General features: G+C 39.7%; 1 protein-coding gene across 5 annotated transcripts in view; it reads left to right on the forward strand.

The window, feature by feature from the left end:
- TMEM245 (transmembrane protein 245) overlaps positions 1-17,892 on the forward strand; it is a 94,741-nt gene that overhangs the window by 52,677 nt on the left and 24,172 nt on the right. For all 5 annotated transcript variants that reach the window (XM_076330236.1, XM_076330232.1, XM_076330233.1 and 2 more), the window contains 2 exons: positions 4,108-4,230; positions 10,893-11,038. In XM_076330236.1, the coding sequence (XP_076186351.1) occupies positions 4,108-4,230; positions 10,893-11,038 (269 nt within the window). The remainder of the gene's footprint in view (positions 1-4,107; positions 4,231-10,892; positions 11,039-17,892) is intronic.

The raw sequence follows: 17,892 nt of genomic DNA on the forward strand, positions 1-17,892 counted from the left end.
TCTTCAGTAATAATTCAACTACTATGCATTTTTTTTTTTCTAGTAAGGTAAGCATTCAGAGGTTTGGTGTTCTCTTCTTCATAATGGGTGTTGGTTTTTTTCAGGGTAGGTGAAATTCAACCTGATGCATATTTTTAGAGAAGGAGTTGATTTCTTTACAATCATAAAGTCAAAGACATGATGCTGGAGGATAGTCCTTTTTCTGTTGCTGTTTTGTCTCTGTTTCATGTAAAGGTCAAGCAAAGACATTTTTTCAAAAATAAGCTGTTGAGCCCTGAAGGGTTAGCCCAGAACTTTATGGGTAAACATTTATTTGGAAATCAGCTTTTCATTGGAGCAGGAAGCCTTTGATCTTGTGCATGCTGCATTATTCTTCACAAAGTCCATTGCTTGTCTTATACCTTAAAGGTTTATTGACTTGTTCTGTTGCTGTCATTTTTGAGTTGTCAGGATGAGACATCTTTCTGAACAGAAAAAATAAAAGTATACAGAAGGACAAGTTTTTTTCCTAATGCCTCTGTGCATCCAGTTTTATTCCCTTTATAAATCTGTTAATGTTAAATTAGGTACATGAATTTACCTGGCTTCCAGAAGTTTGTTGACTTGAAGTTCTCACCAGATAACTTGTTTTGGTCAAGTGCCTTTTAAACCTTGCTTTCAGGTATTGGCCAGTTGAAGTGGCCAACAGGACACCTTAGATGGCTAAGAACATTAAGTGCAATTTTGATTTCTTGCCTGTTACAGACTGGAAAGGCACAGCAGCTGATGCTGATTGTGACACATCATGGTGTGATGCATAAGGGAGTCTTGAATTCTGTATAGCTTCCTAGCTCTTTTAAACACAGATCTCTTAAGGCTACTTACAAAGCAGTATTTCGGGAAAAGAAGTGTCTTTTTCAGTTATTTAATAACTCTAATATTAAAAGTATCATTATTGCATAAATATGCACACTTAGTTGTGTTTTGGAGAACTGGTCTCAGTTGGCAAGGTGTTAGAAATTGTTTATGCATAGTAACGGAGCTCATTAAGTCAGCTGCAGTATGCTCTGGGAATCAAATGGCATTATGAATTATTAGGTGCAGGTACATGTATTTTGATTTTGTGACTGTTAGTGAAGTATTTGAGCACTTCCTGATACTGCATTTAGTAATGATTAATGTCTGCTATGTCTGTCTTCTCATCCTAGCAATGAGAAGCATGTGTCTTGAAATTTTAATGGCACATATGCCTAAAGAGGAGCTTACTCTGTAGCTGGAAACAAGTCCTAAAAGATGCACTTGCTTTCATAAGACATACCAAAGCTGAATGAAAGGCACTATCCGAACTTACTCTAAGGCAAATGCTAGTGATAACTAGTTCAACAGTTCCGATCAATGACTCTACCTAAGAAGGATGTTCTTCTAGGAGAACCATTCCCGATATTGATAGAACCACCTGCTAACTGCATTCAAACTAACTGCAGTTGTACACTCCTGGTTATCAGCTCCTTAGGCTAAGGCTTCTAGGGGAAGTGTTAAACAAATACAACCTACACTGGAGGAACATACTATTTTGAAGGAAACTTTCCCAGCCCCCACCAGATGTACGCTCTCTTGTAGCAGATGGACCAAGCCCCTCTCCTTGTGAACCACTCACCAATATCAGCTCAGCTGATGTGTTGTAAGTGACAGTGTGCGAGGGAGGAAATTAACCATTGCTGTGATTAGTATTTAGAAGACTGATAAATCTTGTTTTAATCTTTCAAACAAAACTTTACTAGACCAACTTTCATTAACAACACACTTCATGCTAATGGTTTGTTTTACAATCTACTAATTGTTATCGTTATGTATTCAAAGTTGTCAGTCCTTAACAGTCATATCCTACATGAGCTGTGAGGATAGAATACCGTCGTGGTGACGCTGTGTAGTTGGCACCAGTAGCCACTATACTTGATGGTCTGAGTCACAGAAGTCAAAGTGAGCAGGCTCAAGAGCACTTAAATAAGGAAAGCTGGAACTGAAATGGACATCTTCTTCCCTCAAATTAAGGAGCTTGTCCTTTTATAAGGTGTTTTTGTTTCTGGACAACTCCCGCCCCTTGACCTCTGCCCCTGGACTATATGCTGTGTGATACTTGGAGAGGCATTACTTTTCCAGGTCATGGCAGGTGCCTTACCCTGTTGCTTGCCTGTTTGGTTCCCCCCCACCCCCTTAGTTGCTACCACATTTTCTTAAAGCAAAAACAGTCTTTTCCTAGCTCTTAAGGTTATGTGTCTTCAGTGCATCTTCAGTGCCTTCTTCCTCAATGAACTGTTTGTGTTTCAGGGGCCTTTGTTTTCAACCTGTGTCCCTATTTTCAAGGCCTTTGGTGCTGTTCTGTGATTAAACTCTACATCATAACAGGAGACCTGTGGCACCAAGTGCCTGTTCACACGCCAAGTTGTAGTAACAGGCTTAAACTTCTGCGACTGGAGCCTTGTGCAGTTAGCGTACAACTTATGGCCTGTTATTAGCAATGGCAGTACTATTTTTACTGAATACCAACTGAAAGGCCTCTGTTTTAGCTACAGACTGTTCCCTCAAAAATCACTGTCCTCTGTGTTTACAGTCCTCATAGAGTAATGGACATTTAATAAAGTTACCTGGTGGCTGCATGAACTTATACCACTGCTGCACCCTCAGAATGAATTCTTAATCCATAGAGGAAGGAAAGGGACAGGTACCAGTGGGAGAACATTTTTCAGCAGAAACACCCTCTTCACTTCTAACCTCACTTGAATTCTCAAGAGAGACTAATAAAATCTGTTCAAAAGATAAGCCTTAAAATTCATAATTCCCATTAAATAGTAAGAAGCGTGGACTGAGTACATCTTTCTGGTTTTACTGTGTGTTGTAATTCCGTTGTTTCCCCCAGCACTTACTCCCTCCCAAGTTTATGCTTAATAAGTTACCTTCTATATGTTTCACTCAGTTCCAAAGGAGAGGCGATCACATGGCTCGTACTCCTTTGCTCTACAAATGCTAACTACTGGGGGTTTTTTTGTTTTGGGTTTGCTTTTTTGTTTTAATTCAGTCTAATTGATTAAGATATTCATTAAACCAAGAGTAACTGTTGCTAGTTTTGAAGTCTTCACTTACAGCTTTGAACCTGGAGAAGGGCTTTTGTGTCAGAGCTTTTACAGTTTTTCCAGTTATATTAGGCTGAAAGAAGGTATAGCTTCTTGTTTGTAACTTTGCTTCTTTTATACATTCTTACTGTATTCCTTCTGAATGAAATACTTGTTATGAAATTGCTGTGCATTGCATTTAGGATGCCTCCATGTGCCATGCCGTGCCATGCCTTTATGTCCTTAACGTCTCATGAAGTTGGTGCCCTATTCAGATTGATGTGTCTGCATCCATACATAAACTAATTTGGCTGTAGTGGGTATTCTATGTCTAAAGGCATGTCTCAGAGCTACTCTTTACTATCTGTAACTAATAAGCAATCAGTTCCCTAAGCCAGTACGAAATTTAATAGATTGTCCAGCATTGTTGGATTTATTTTCCGTAATTGCTTGACTAACTGATGATTCCCTACTCAAAATCACAACTTGTGGAGTTGTCTGCAGACATTATAAAAATTATGCATCTCATTACCATAAAATATTTTTAAAACAAATTTATTAAAATAGTAATTCTATTATTTGATTTGAAGCTGTCTTCAGATTTATTTCTACCCTGTGATGTTACTCCTCGTTCTTCATGTTTTAGCATTTCTGCTTTTGAAAAGATGAATTTTCTCTCCCAAGACAAGATCTGCTTTCAATTGATGGTGATGTTAATCGCAATAAACAAGTGTCACCGCATCTAGGTTTTTTGCAATTTTGCATAATGAACTAATTTTGAGCATTGGGAGAAAAATTTTAAAACCTTGTAACCATCTACCTAGAAACTTGTCTTTGGTAAAGTAGACGTTTTCACTTGATATTGCCTGCTGTAATTTAGGAGTGAGGGAAGATGATTTTTTAAAAAATGTCGTCTTTGTATGGCTTGATGGAGATGAATCACTCTGTAAGCAGTTCTCTGTCCTAGCTAATACCATCTGGTGCTTGACTTTGTCTTTGCTTCCCCCTCCTTTTCCAGATCCTGGAGTCTCTGTGGATAGTGATGAGTCGCAATGTGAGCCTCTTGTTTACTACAGTTACAACATTAGTGACAATCCTTTTCCATAGTGGGACAGCTCTTCTCAATTTTGTGCTTTCAGTGGTAAGTAGTATGTCATCGGTTTACATGGTCCGTTTTGCTGAAGGAACCTAATTGCATGTGTTGTAACAGTGAAAAATCAAACCTAAAGCATTGAAAACATCTTCTAACCTTATCTAATACCAAAATTCTTTAAGATTTTGCAACTTTCAAATCTGTTGTTTGGGGGCATTCTAGGCAAAGGGCAAGATTTGTGTAACTTCCACGTTAAGGAGCTGGCAGTCTTCCTGTCATTCTGTTCCTGGAAAACTCTTGTTTCTGGCCTTGAAGATACTGAGCTGTAACTTGTGATATCCTACATAACTACTGAAATCTTATGACATGTCCTCATAAGCATATCCTTAAACAAGCCAATGCTCTCGGAAGAGGGGAAAAATTGTTACAAGGAAATGTCAGCAAAAATCACAAGTATTACCTTATATTCCCTTTTTTAATGAAGCATCTTCAGCAAATCTGTCTGAGGAGGTTGTTGCGTTGTTTTTATTTAACCTCTGTGAGCTCTTAATTGCAGAATTCTTCCTATAAAAAGCTAATTATTATTAATGTTATTGCCCATGCTGAGTAGTAGCCTCTGAAACCTTTTTATTAAAGGTGTTTTCTTTAAAGGATGTATTACTTCTTAGTGTATTATGTGAGCTAGATGTCTACAGTTTCTTTTGTTTCTAAATGCCACAGCTGTATGGAGTAATTTATAATGGTAGAGGTAACTTCTTTCTTCTCATTTGCTGTGACAGCTGTTACTTAAAATAAAAGTCTCCTAATACACTGGCCTGGGACTTTTTCCTGTTTTAACTAAACAAATACTGATCTTGGAAGCTTGACTGAAATCCACGTCCTGGTTTTTAGTTCAGGATTCAAAAACATTTGTTAGAAAACAAAGTGTTTTGCCAGTTTAACTTCATTGCCTTCATTGATGCTTGCTCAGGAGGGAGGTCTTTGTAGACAAAGCTGCAAAATTGAAATAATGTTTTAACAGCATTTCAAGGCAGCTGTGTGGATTCTCTTCAATATTTAAGAAAGAAATCACAGTAAGACTTAATGGAATGGCTGTCTTGAACTGAAGAAAATCAGTGCCACTTAATTTTGTTCTCTGGTTATCTTCCAGTTAGTAAAGAAAAGATTGCATGGGAATATTTCATTTCTTTTCTTCCTTAGTTCACAACTTCACCCGTGATGACACATTGAAAACAGTGTCTGAGAAGTTAGTATACTTAATGACAAGTTTGGATAATAATTGGCAGATGATTTCAATGCACTCATTGCTCAGACACAAAATCTAGCTCTAGATGCCTAGTGGCTTATATCAAGTTCATCACATGCTGTTGTTGTGATGCATGATCCTGCCTTTTTGACTGTCAGCAGGGTCCTGCCACTTGCTGGGGCACTGTGCAGTCAGCTGGGTTAGCAGAGCTAGTTGGGATATTGCTGTGTTGGAATTCTTTTAAAGATTAGATGCCCTAAAGGCTACTCTGTTTCCTCCACATCTGTTGTAGGTTGAACATGTTACTTAAAATGGTCATATAAAGCTTTCCTCACCAAAACACATCAGTCCCGCACTCTTGGTTTCTTGGATTTGACCAACAGCTTCTGTTTTGCACTCCTAGTGATCTTGCGTATATAGGAAAGGTTAGTTTTAATATATGTATAGGTTCTTTCTGTAGATTCTTGATAATGGTAGCCTTTGAAATGCAAACAGCAGAACTGATAAATTTGAAATACTTCAACTTTTAAGAAATAAGGCAAAAAATCACTGAACAACTTTGTCCTGTTAAGTGTACTTTAAATGCGTCGGGGTAAAGGGATATGCTTGCCTCCATTTTTATGCACAGAAAATGTCACGTGTAAGTGTTGGTGTTCTTGTAACTGTATGAACTACCTCTTTTGAAGGCATTTAAAATTTGCATGCCTAATTGAAGAGTAGTTATTAATGCTGTTAAATGCTGTGGGAGAGTGGTATAACTTAGTCTTGGTTGCACTGTATGTTTCATAGGCCATTGCGTCTATCCAGAGGGGTGGTTTCTCATCTTTATGAGAGTCTTCCGCAAAGGTTCTTGCTACAAAAACTAAGCAGATTTTCTTAAAACACAAAAAGGTAAATTAATGGAACTTGTTTTAATAGTGTTTAGTGTGGGTTTGTTAACAGCTTATAACTGAAAGAGAAAGGACTTAAATTTAGGATATTCAGTAAATAGCCTGCACTAAATAAAGATTAATACAGACCATTATTTGGGGCAATAAGTAAATGAAAATGCTAGTTGTCGTGAGAATTTAGTTGAGCCTTAAAGTACTTTTTAGGATAACTTAACTGAACTGTCATGGAGTCCATGTAGAAATATAACTGCTTCTTAATTTTTCCTTATGATTATTTTTTCTCTTTCGCTGCTGCAACAGCTTAATGCTGTAAGCAGAGAAAATCCAAATGTGACCCTAGGATAAATCACTGCAGCTTTCTTAACTTTTGTGATGTGCATTGTTACTGAATCCCATTTGGTATTATGTCATTGTTAGATTTGCCTGCTATTCATGTTCCTTCCTTCAGAGCTAAAGAAAAACACCCTCCAAGTGAGGAAGAGAAGATGACCAGAAGTGACCTTAAAAGTTGTTGTTCTTCTGGGGTCTCAAGGCATACTTATATCTTTCGTTGTAGCAAGATTCTTCCCCCCCCCCCCCCCAGTTTGCTTTCCAAGGGTGGCTATCTTTAACAATTTAGTTTTTCTTTAAGCTGAGATTTCAACATGAGCTGTTTTCAGCTCTTTTGGAAAGTCATAGTTTCCTGGGAAAACTCTCACTATTCTCCAGTAAGGAGAAAGAGCTTTTGTATAGAATTCATTTTGAATGTGAAGGCAAATAGTTTCAGGCAAATAGTTTCAGAGTGTTTGATTGTTCTAAACCTAGTTTAGTTGCTGCATCTTTGACTGCTACCTGGCCCAATATCCTTTCCCCATCTCCTTTTTTTTTTTTTTTTTTTTTAAATGCAGTTTTGGAACGGAATTTTTACATTTTGAATGGACTGAATGCTAAAGCTAGGCAGACAGCATTTGAGCACACTTTGTGTGTTGCTGTGGTCCAGCCGGCAGCATCAGCTGAAAAAGCTGACTCTCTTGAAAATGCCGTGACTGTTTTGACAAAAGATATATTTAATGGGCTAACGAGGGAAGTTTTTTTTTCTAAATGTGAAACAGAAGGAATTCTTTTAAATTATGTCTAGGTAGAGCTGTGTTTAAAAGAAAGCACTACTCCAGCTTTAACTTCACTCTTACTTTTTCATTTTGCAGGATTCTTAGTTGCTACAGAAGAGTTTTTACTAGATTGAAGTGTCACAAACTATTTAAAATTTTCCAACAAGATAATTCCTGAAGTGGTTAGCTTTTCAACTGATTACATTTCAGTCCCGTTTTAGTCATCTTGAATAAAAACTAAAATAGTGAATTTTATTTTGATAAATGGTTTAAAAAATTGTGCTTTAAAACATAGAAATAATGGACACTGTTCAGAACCTCAATTTTGAAAAATACATCTTCCATCAAAACATTCAGTAGGAAGTAATCTGCGTAGCATATATCCATCCATGATCCAGTAAGACTGTATTCAGATCCTCAACAGATGTTTGAAAACTGATCATTAGTTACAAGAGTGCCACTTCTATTTCACTTCTGAATACAAGTTCCTATCCGCACACACATGCATGTGGATGTATATATATGCCTTTGTGTGTGTGCGTATATATACGCACACACGTATACTCACACATGCACATGCTCACACATTCTGCTCATACTCTGTTACAAAGATCGGAAGAGAAAAGCTCCATTTGGCTGATGGGCATCTACAGTGCTGCGGGGAATACGCAAATTTTTGATGCTATTAAAAGAAAAAGGGCACGAACAAAGCTTTTGGGCAGAAAATTGAGTATGAAAGGCAGATACAAAAATATTGCCCAAGTCTATGGACCTGACACACAAGCAATTAAGTCATGTGTTTCTTGATAGATGTGGAAATGCTGAATTACCATTTTAGTATAGAGTGTTTACCCATAGCTTACTCCTTGAATTCAGTCTATCCCCCCTCAGATTAGAGTATTCAATGTTTTGGGCTACAGAACAAATTCTACAGCAAGAAATAGTAATCCATCAATTGTTTAACAATGGAAAGATCTTCTTATTTTATCTTTGGTGAATTCCTCCTCATACTCATCAGCAGGATCTTGAATTATTGCTTAGGAAACAATTTAGGTAATGTCTGAAATCTCAGATATCCTGTAAAAGAGGTCTGAAAACTTTCAGACTCCAGTTGATATAGGGTAGGACATATCTTTTTGCCGCTGACTATACTATTGAGGCTATTCTACTTGTTTGAAGGGTCAGCAAGCCACTTGATAATAAATTATTATGTTCTGTGACTCCTGCTTCTTTTTGCATTTCTGTACCTATTGAGCTAAAGCAAATATGTTAATTTCCCACAATGCTGATGATCTAAAGTTCAGTTGATTTTGTATGGTGCTGTGGTTACATGCATCTTGTCTTGACAGGAATTGAGTTAGGTTTGTATCTTTTCCTAGCTTGTAGTTCAGTTTAACACCATTTTATTCCATTGCTGTTCATGCCCAGCTGTCACTTTGGCTTTTACAGTTCAGGTGGGTATGTGTATGTCGGTGTGCTGTTACTCCCTAAGAAAGCAAGTTTCTTCTGTAATCACTGGGGAAGAGCAGGTTTTCCAGTCAGTACAGGTGTTGTGCATGTTGCCACTTGAACTAATCCCCAGCTCTTATTCATAGCCTGCCTCAAGTCAGCTCGGTATGTTTCTCGTACCGCAGGGAATCAAGCTTTGCCTGTTTGCTGCAGTTAATTTGCTCATTCCCTGGCTGCCGTATTCTTTTCAAAAGGCAACATCTTCAGAAGTTAACTGAGGCTGTCCTAATAAAACAAGATCCAGTGGAGCTGTGTTCCACTTTGCTTTTTGTACGTGTCAGGATGAGCGGATATTGTACTTAGAGCAATATGCTGCTTTCTGTGTTGAAAACCACACTGCAAGAAGGATCTGTAGCCGGATCCCAGTGGAAGGAAGACAAAACACCACCTGGATGCCTGCTTCAGTATAGGGAGTTTTGTAGTGAAATCAGGAAATATTACAGTAACTTAGGAGAAATGGCAGGCCCTATCAAGGAGAAAATAACCATACTTGCAGCATTACAGAGGATGCTAAAATCTGATTCAGGTTTTAAGATTTACTCATTTGAAATTGTAACAAAACATAGCTGATACTGCTACTGGCACTGGATTATTTCCCATTAAACCAATGCCTAATTCTTTTGGGTGTTTGGGTTTGTTTTTTTTTTAATGATCTCAAAATGAATGTTAAGAGTATGCTGTTTAAATGTGCTGATGTAATGACTTGTTTTAGTTGATAGATTGGCTTATCACCCAAGGCAGAAGTTACACACCTGGGAAGATGGAATACAGCCTACACCTATATATGACATTTTGGAAAGGGGTCACAGTAGGTGAACAGCTGAGTGTGACTTCCAAGTTAAAGGCTGGGAGGGAAGGGGGAAGTAGTAGTAACATTTCAGAGTAGAAAGGAATGAGGAAGAGAGACAAATGGATGGCATTCTTGAGGCTGCTAATGGAATACTGCATGTTGGGCTGTCTGCATCTTTTTTTCTGAGCATGTTCAGGGAGAATACAGCAAAAGGGCATGAGGTGTCTGCAGACTGGATAAAATGCTTGAAAGTAAGAGCCTTACGGAGGTCAGGCTGTTTAGCTTACCAAAAGATTAAGGTGTGGTTTATTCAAGCATACGAGTAGGTTGGAAATAAGGAAAGTGAAAGAATTCTTTTTAATCTTGGGAAGAAAGAACGGAGATCTAAGGCTTACAGATGAAGCAAATATAAGCCATAGTTTACCATTGGAGCACATAGAATGGATTTTCCTTGTTTGAGGTATTCTGTTTCAAGCTGGACACATTTCTGTGATGTATGCTTAGCCCAAGAACTTGCTGAGCCCACTAACAGGAAAATAAGTAAAACATAGTGGACTGCAACATACAGGAAGCTAATACAATCTGATCGTATTTTTTTGGTCTTTAAACTGAAACAATGGAACTGCCATTACTTCTGCTGAGACTCATCTTCAGACTCACAGAAGGAACATTCAGTCAGGATTGCCAGCCTAATAAATATTACAAATTTTCTGTTTGTGAGTCTTTGTTTAATTCTTATCTGATACCCAGCTACATAATGATTCTTGAGACAACTCGGATTTATTTGGCAGGGTGGGTTTTTTGGGGGGTTTTTTGGTTTTTTGTTGTTTTTTTTTAAGAATAGATGTTACTATTCAGCAATTCTTTGATCTACTAAACATGCTGGAAAAAAAACCCCCCAAAAAACCCAACTAGAATGTTGATCTAGATTGTTTGATCTAGCTGTGACTTTGGGAAGAGGCTAAACAGAGCTAAAAGTTTTATAACGTTTAGCTATAACTGTTATGTCCTTTGTGGAGCAGGGGAGAAAATTATTCTTCTAGCTCTGTGTGTTTCTCTAAATCCAAGCTTGTGGAATAGTATTTCGTGCCTTTCCAATGAAGTTCAATATCTGAAGCATAGCTGCATACTGTAGTTCTGGAAAGTATTTATTGCCTTTTAAATTAAAACTCCAATTTGTTTTGCAGGTGATTTTTCTGACCACACTGTTCTACCTATTGAGTTCCAGTGATGAGTACTACAAGCCAGTAAAGTGGGTGATAAGCCTGACACCTTTGTCTCAGCCAGGTGCCTCCTCAAATATAGTTGGCCAATCTGTGGAGGAAGCAATAAGGTATGTTGTTGATTTCTTGCCCTTTCTGGAAAATTCTTTTCTAAATTTGATGTTCACAAATACTTAGCAATTGTAACAGCTCATGTTTCAAAGACGAGTTGCAAATCTCAAAGATTTTCAAGAATCTAGCATTGATAACTTTTCCCCCTTGATTGTTAAAAAAAGCAATTTGGTTGGACTTGCCTAAAAAAAATTTCAGAGGTCTCTGCTGTAGTGAATACTAGTATTTTATAAAACTGATACACCCATCACATCCCTAACCCATCAGGAAGCAGAGTGCGTTTGCAGCTGCGTTGGCAGTAACAGCTAGTGCAGCTCAGTAGGAGCAGATTCATACAGCGAAACAGTTGAAATGGAGGACCTGACATCTGTGTTGTACACACTTCAGCGTTACTTAGTTTGAACTATTTTTAGTCTAATCTTGGGGACTAAGTACCCATTTGCAGCTGAAGTGTATTAGATATGCTCCTGGAGCACATTTTCCAGTTCATTTTCATCTGAGAGAAATCTAGTTCATGATCTCCATGAACCAAATTACACCAAAGGGAACAACAGGGGAGCGCTTTCCTTATCCCACTTAAAACACTACTGTACTGCACCTCCAGAGCGCATCCACAGTGTTTCGTGCTTAGTTATCATTCTTATGTTTCACCTCTAAACTACTACAGTAACTGAAGGAGGATTTTTTTGTGTTTTTAAATATGGTTCACTGAGATTTCAAAATAAAGTGATTTTTGTGGTGGTACGGTAATGTATTTCATTCATCACAGGTGAATGAAACTGTCAGCTTTCACCTGTTAGCAGCTTGAAACACTAACATGTGGGTAACGTAATAAATGGATTTTAAATAAGGTATTTAAGTCATAGCTCACTTTTTCAAAAAAGTTGATGGGCTGGGCAAAGTCAACAGACTCCATGCTAAATTCTATACATCCATTGTCTCTTACACCACTGCTTGCTGTGTCTTCTTGCACGCATATACAAAACGTGAATAGACTTTAAAGCGGCGATGTATTAAAACTGCTTTCCAAACTCATTGCCAAATGTTTGCCATTGTTCTTAGGTGTACTTTACAAGTGAGTATTGTTATCGGTTACTGGAATTAAGCTGTTTCTGGGTACATTTTAAGAATGAGAAAGTTATATCATGCTGTGTAAGGTCTTGAACAACAACGATAACTGCTGTAGTAATTTGAAATGAAGGGGCAATCCAGGTAGAAAGCAACACATTTGGAATTCTGCCAAAAAATTAATAGCCCTTCTCTTGAGTGAATGCTATTGCATTTTCATTGATCACATGGTTAGTATCTCAGTTCTCTCCTGAAGAATGCGAGCAGATTTAGAAACTGAAACTTGTCTCACGAATTGTTCTCTTTAGCCTTTGGTAGAGGGGAACAGTGTCAAAAATAGGATATGGCTTCTCTGGGCATGGATACTCTGCAAGGAGGATTGTATTAAATGCAATTTTAAGTTTATAGGTCTGTGACACAGGTGACCCAAGATATTTGTCAGAGTTTAGAATGGTGGAAAGAAAGAAAATAATGTTGAGAGAAGCCACAGGAAAACAAGTAGGAAAGAGTCAGCATGCATCAGTAACTGCAAATATGATGAGAAAAAGCCAGTGTCTGGAGAATGTGGAATGTGAAGCTGCTTGTCATACGCAAGGGAACTCAGTCTGTGTGTTCGCTAAGGTAGCCTGAATCAGTCATTCGTATCTGTTTGTTTGGAGTAGCCTGTACTTGGTGCCTTATTTGAATTCTTTGGAATGTCGCTTCTGAGATTTTCAGAAGTTCCTCTCTTACTCGATTGTACCTAAGGATTTATCATAATGCTTCTAGATTAGCCTGCATTCCACTCAATACTTACTGTGATCTTCATTATGTAAATATGAAGAGTATAGTAAGAAATGCCCATGAGTTTATGCATGCCCAATTTGTTGCCATATGAAAAACAATTGCCACATTTCTTTTGTCACAAAGTAGCAGCTATCCTTTGTTTTTGAAGATGAGTTGTTGCTAGAGGGGGTAGGAACCTAAAAATGACTTGTTCACCTCATCTATAGAAGGCATGCAAAATGGATATTAACACTTGGTGGTAGGATGGGAGGAAGAGGCTCCATTTGTATTATGAATTATCAAATAATGAAACTTCTGTAGTCACTTTCATCATTAGACTGTGATAGCATTACACAACATGAATTCAGCCTCAAAATACTCACACATTCAAGTTCACCAAAAGTGTAGCAAGATCAGGTTATAAACCCTGAAAGTCACCAGCTGGGTTCCAGCTTCCCTCACGCTTCAGCAGGACGTAGCACGTGCACAAAACTAACAGTGCATCTAACTAGTCCTGTCCAGAGGGCAGGGATCCTCCTGGCAAGAGGTGCAGTTACACGTCTGTTGCTCATGGACCAAATGACATGAAAATACTCTTCTTCCATGTTGTCAGTCACTTCTGTTGCTTTTTTGCTTAAATAGTGTTCGTACAAAGCACTACGGAACTTGTATACAATCAAGGAAGTCTGTTCCTTTGTGTCCTTTGCCATTTATTTGTGAGGAGAGGAGCAAGGGGGAAGGAAAGGGAGGGCAATCAGCAAATGGTTTCTGTAGCTCGAGAAATCCCTTAACTTGAAGCTGTTCTCCAGCAAGCACCTAATCAAACCAAGACCTTTTCCTGTTACAGTTTCTCTCATCAGAGCTGTGTTGTGATTTTTATTGTCCTGACTATAAGTAGCTATAGTTTTTATAAATATTTTTCTAACTCCCTTGGTGATGAGTTTGCAAAGGCAGTGACAGTTCTCTGTTCAGGTGGATTGATTTGTGAGCTGTATTGGGGTAAGAACAGCTCTCCAGCCTATTTTAAGCCAAGTGTTGAATCTGACTGTTTCTGTCACAATACCTCAGATGTTAAATTTGCACTTCAGTAGTGGGAGGAAAAAAAATGCAGCTGTGGTGACACTGCAGGAGTTTTAAAGAAGTGGAAGGGAATCCAAGAGTTACCTGCTGCAAGCCAAGGGATGAAATGCCCTCCTGGCCTTTGATAGGAAATCTGTTTGTCCAGAACAGAAGGGAGGCAAAATGCCAGCAGCACGTATCAGGTGGTGGGAACCACCAGGGATTCACCAAGGGCAAGTCATGCCATGCCTGACCCGAGAGCTTGCTTTGCTAGCCTAGTGGTACAAGGGCAGAGCAGTGAATGACAGAAGATGACTTGGAGGCATACGAAGGACAAGGTGACGTCAGGGAACACTCAGTACAGCTTCACCAAGGACAAGTTGTGCTGGGACCAACGTAAGCCTTGCTTTGAGGAGGTGACTGTTCTAGCCTGACAAGGGGAGAGCAGTGACTGCCATTTACTGACTTTAGCAAGGCCCGTGACGCAGCTGCTCACGCTATCCAGATGGGTGAGGCGTGGACAGGCAAAGGGAACTACACAGTGGGAGGACCACTGCCTTGTGCTCAGCAGGACAAATCCCACCTGCAGGGCAGCTGCTAGTGGTGGTGTGCCTCAGGTCAGAGGTGGGGCTGATGCTGGTGATGGTCTGAAGTAAGGGCCTCGGGTGGTAGTGGGACAGGCCACCTTCCGCAAGGTTGTGGGTGTCCTTCCCATCTGGGGAAGGCAGGACAGCTCATGTTCAAAGAACCGCAGAATCACAGAGGTTGGGAGAGACGCTTGGAGGTCCCCAGTCCAAGCTGCTGCTCAGAGCAGCCCCACTTGGATCCCGTTGCTCGGGACTTCGTTCAGTCATGTTTGGATACCCTCAAGGACAGCAGCTCCCCAGCCCCTCTGGGCCGTGTCTGAGCAGCCTCATGGTGACAATCTTTTCCTTTTATCTAGCTGGGATTTCTCCTGGGCCTGGTGCTGCTCGTTCAGCTGTGGTTGCCAGTCAGGTCCACCCCTGAGCCTTCTCTTCTTGATGCAGACCAGAGGCAGCTCACTCCGCCTGCCCTTGTGTGCCCCTCACCATCTCACAGGCTTTGGGCTGGGCCCATAACAAATCTTTTCTGGACTGTGGAGACCAGGAGGGGACAGAGGAGTCCAGATGACGTTGCCAAAGTGCCAAAGAAGAGAGGAGGCATTTTTACTGTGGTGGTGGTGGTGGTGGTGTTTTATTGTTTGGGGGTTTATTTTTAATGGTTTATTGCCCAGTCTTGAAAAGAAATTCTAATGAAACACCTAAAAGGGACCTTAAGGGTGAAGTCCAGCACTTCTTCCTGGCAGAACTGTAGTCTTCTGCTTTTCCAAAGCAACAGCTGTCTCTCTAACGTCTTTGCTTGATCTGTTGCTACTCTTTGTGCATTGCCACCAAGTGTCTGGCTTCATCTTCAAGAAGCTCTTGCTCTTCTGAGACTTTAGACACCCAGAGGGGAGAGAGGGATGCAAGAAGCGCCTTTGCTCAGGGTGAAGCTTCTCAGCCTGGGAGTGTAATTCAGTCTTTCTAGGCTTGTCCCGGGACAAGGAGGTAAAGGGAAACAGAAGGGATGGCCTGCTGCTGGTTTGGTCTTTCCCCGTGTTGTGAATGTGATTCTGTTTGTAAGCTGGGCATTTGCTTTTGCCCCAGATACCTGCTTTCGGAGTTGTCCCAGTTCTCACAGGTAAGTCCTGCTGGCCTCCAAGCAGTCCTCCAGAAAAGGACTGGCAGTGTTTGGACTATAGAACAAACGCAGATTTGTAAATTGTTCATAAATCAGTTTTCCTAATTTTGAGTAACTTTCATGATGAAAATGCTCCTATCATTTTAGAGTAAGCACCTGTGTGTGCTTTGTTGCTGTATACTGCCTTTGCTCCTCCTGATCGGTTGCCTCTTGGGGAAGGCAGCATTCAATCTGCGGAGGGAGAGGGAAAATCAATATTTGCGTGATGATTCCATAAAAAAACAGTAAAAAGCCTGGGAGGAAGATCACCACCAAAGGCATGTGTGACCACAGGGTTTTTTGACTGGTGCTACTTCAAATAAAGCAACTCATTCAGAATTCACAGTGCCAAATTCCGTGCTGGAATTTCGTGTGCCATTGCCTGCAAATGAGGTAGGAAATAAAAATTTAGGAAAATTTTAATAATCCTGAATACTGCTAATGCCTCAGTACCAAAATAGCTTCTGTTCTCTAATAGTTTTGGTCTTTCATGCCCAGTTGGTTTATCTGTTTCTCTTTTTCTTTGGTTTGCAATCAACCTCAAGTCTTTCTCACTCCAATTTTAACTTTCTTGGTGTGGCCACACTTTGTTACTATTTCTTCTTGATAAATGCTCCATTTGCCTTTCGTCCCTCCTGCCATTCTGTCCTTTTTTTCTTTTTTAATTTTTATTTTTTCCTGTTTTCCGTATTACGTAAGTGGGTATCAGCACAAAAATGTGGTGACTTATGAAGGTAGTATTGCACCTTCATCGTGTGCAAAGAGTCTCCCTTGACTGGCGGTGGTGTTTAGTAGCCTGTGAATATAGTAAATACGTTATTTTCTTTCACTGAAACTACTAAAAGTCAGCTACAGGAGCCAGTAAAGAAAGGGGAATAGGGAGGGGGCTGGCAACTGGGGCAGAAGGGTTATGCCAGAGTAGGTTGAGCTGCAGGAATTCTTTCGGCAGCACTCTCACTCAGGGTTAGGAAGATCACTTGCTTTAGAAATGTGAGAACCACTCGGACCGGTTTACTGGATTTGGATAATTTTAGTTCTCGATACTAGTTAGTGAAAGTTTTCATTGTAATTATATTAATAATGTAATATTTTGAGGGTCGGTGGGAAATCGTTATCTGCACATATCACTGTGATATTTGTTTTGTTCAGAAAGGTTCTGTAAAATCAAGTCACCTACCTCACTGCATAAGTAGGAAAATTATGTCCTTTACCCCTGAAATAGGGAGGTGGTGCTCTTGTCTGGATCTTCCCCCTTCCCCCCCCCCCCTTCCCCCCCCCCGCCCCCGAATGGATGAAGCAGTAATGCTCCAATTCACAGGTCTCCAAAGTAGTAGCATGCACACCTTTGCCTGAACCATTTTCCTTTCCCTGAGCAGCATGTCGTTCTCTTCCTGAATGCACCATACCCTTCTTCCCTGAAGCTCCCATTCTGCTTGCTCTGGTGGAGATATTGCACATTACTAAGTTGCATGTTGTCACGGCCTCAGTGCAATTTAGTGTGTGCGATACTTTCACATGAGTGCATGCACACGGGTATGGCTGTGGCTTAAAGTTACTGCAGCTTTCAATTTTGGTGGGGACTAATTACATTGTGAAGTGGTCTTAAACCCAGATCAGTATTTTCAGTGATGCCTTGAAACGTGTTAGTGGAAGTTTGTTCTGTAATGCCAGGAAGATGAGTACTGTTTGTTTTCAACTTGAGAAGGGTTATCATTATTTGCTTCATTTTCTTCATTTGCCATGTACGCCTCAAATTTGATTAGATTTTTTCATTGGTTATAAAAGTTACTTAAAATATTAGGTGTTTCTAAAGAGGAAATAGTAATCATATCCTTAATTGAAATTTGCCAGAAAGTCAAAGAGAGATCTGATATGAAGAAAACCTATAGTGCCTTGATGGCTGAAATAGGTTCTGACTGGTTTTTCAGCTTTTATTTATTAACATTTAAAGAGATCTGAAATGAGCTACCATGCAAACAAACAAATAAACAAAAAAATCTCAGCTGTTTAAGCATCGAGCTGGTTTGCTGTGGCATCCCGGCAGTAATGATGGAGAAAATGAGATGGTGATACAATTCCCACAGAAAACAATAATCTTCCAGCATGTTAAGCTAATGCTTAGAAAAAGCAAAATGTGTGATTTTGTTTATTTTACTGCAACATTAATAATGTCTTTCAGATTAATTTTTCAAAGACAACTGTTAACTGATTATGTTTTGAC

This window comes from Aptenodytes patagonicus, chromosome 2 (assembly GCF_965638725.1).
Source record: "Aptenodytes patagonicus chromosome 2, bAptPat1.pri.cur, whole genome shotgun sequence".
In the NCBI taxonomy this organism is placed as follows: domain Eukaryota; kingdom Metazoa; phylum Chordata; class Aves; order Sphenisciformes; family Spheniscidae; genus Aptenodytes; species Aptenodytes patagonicus.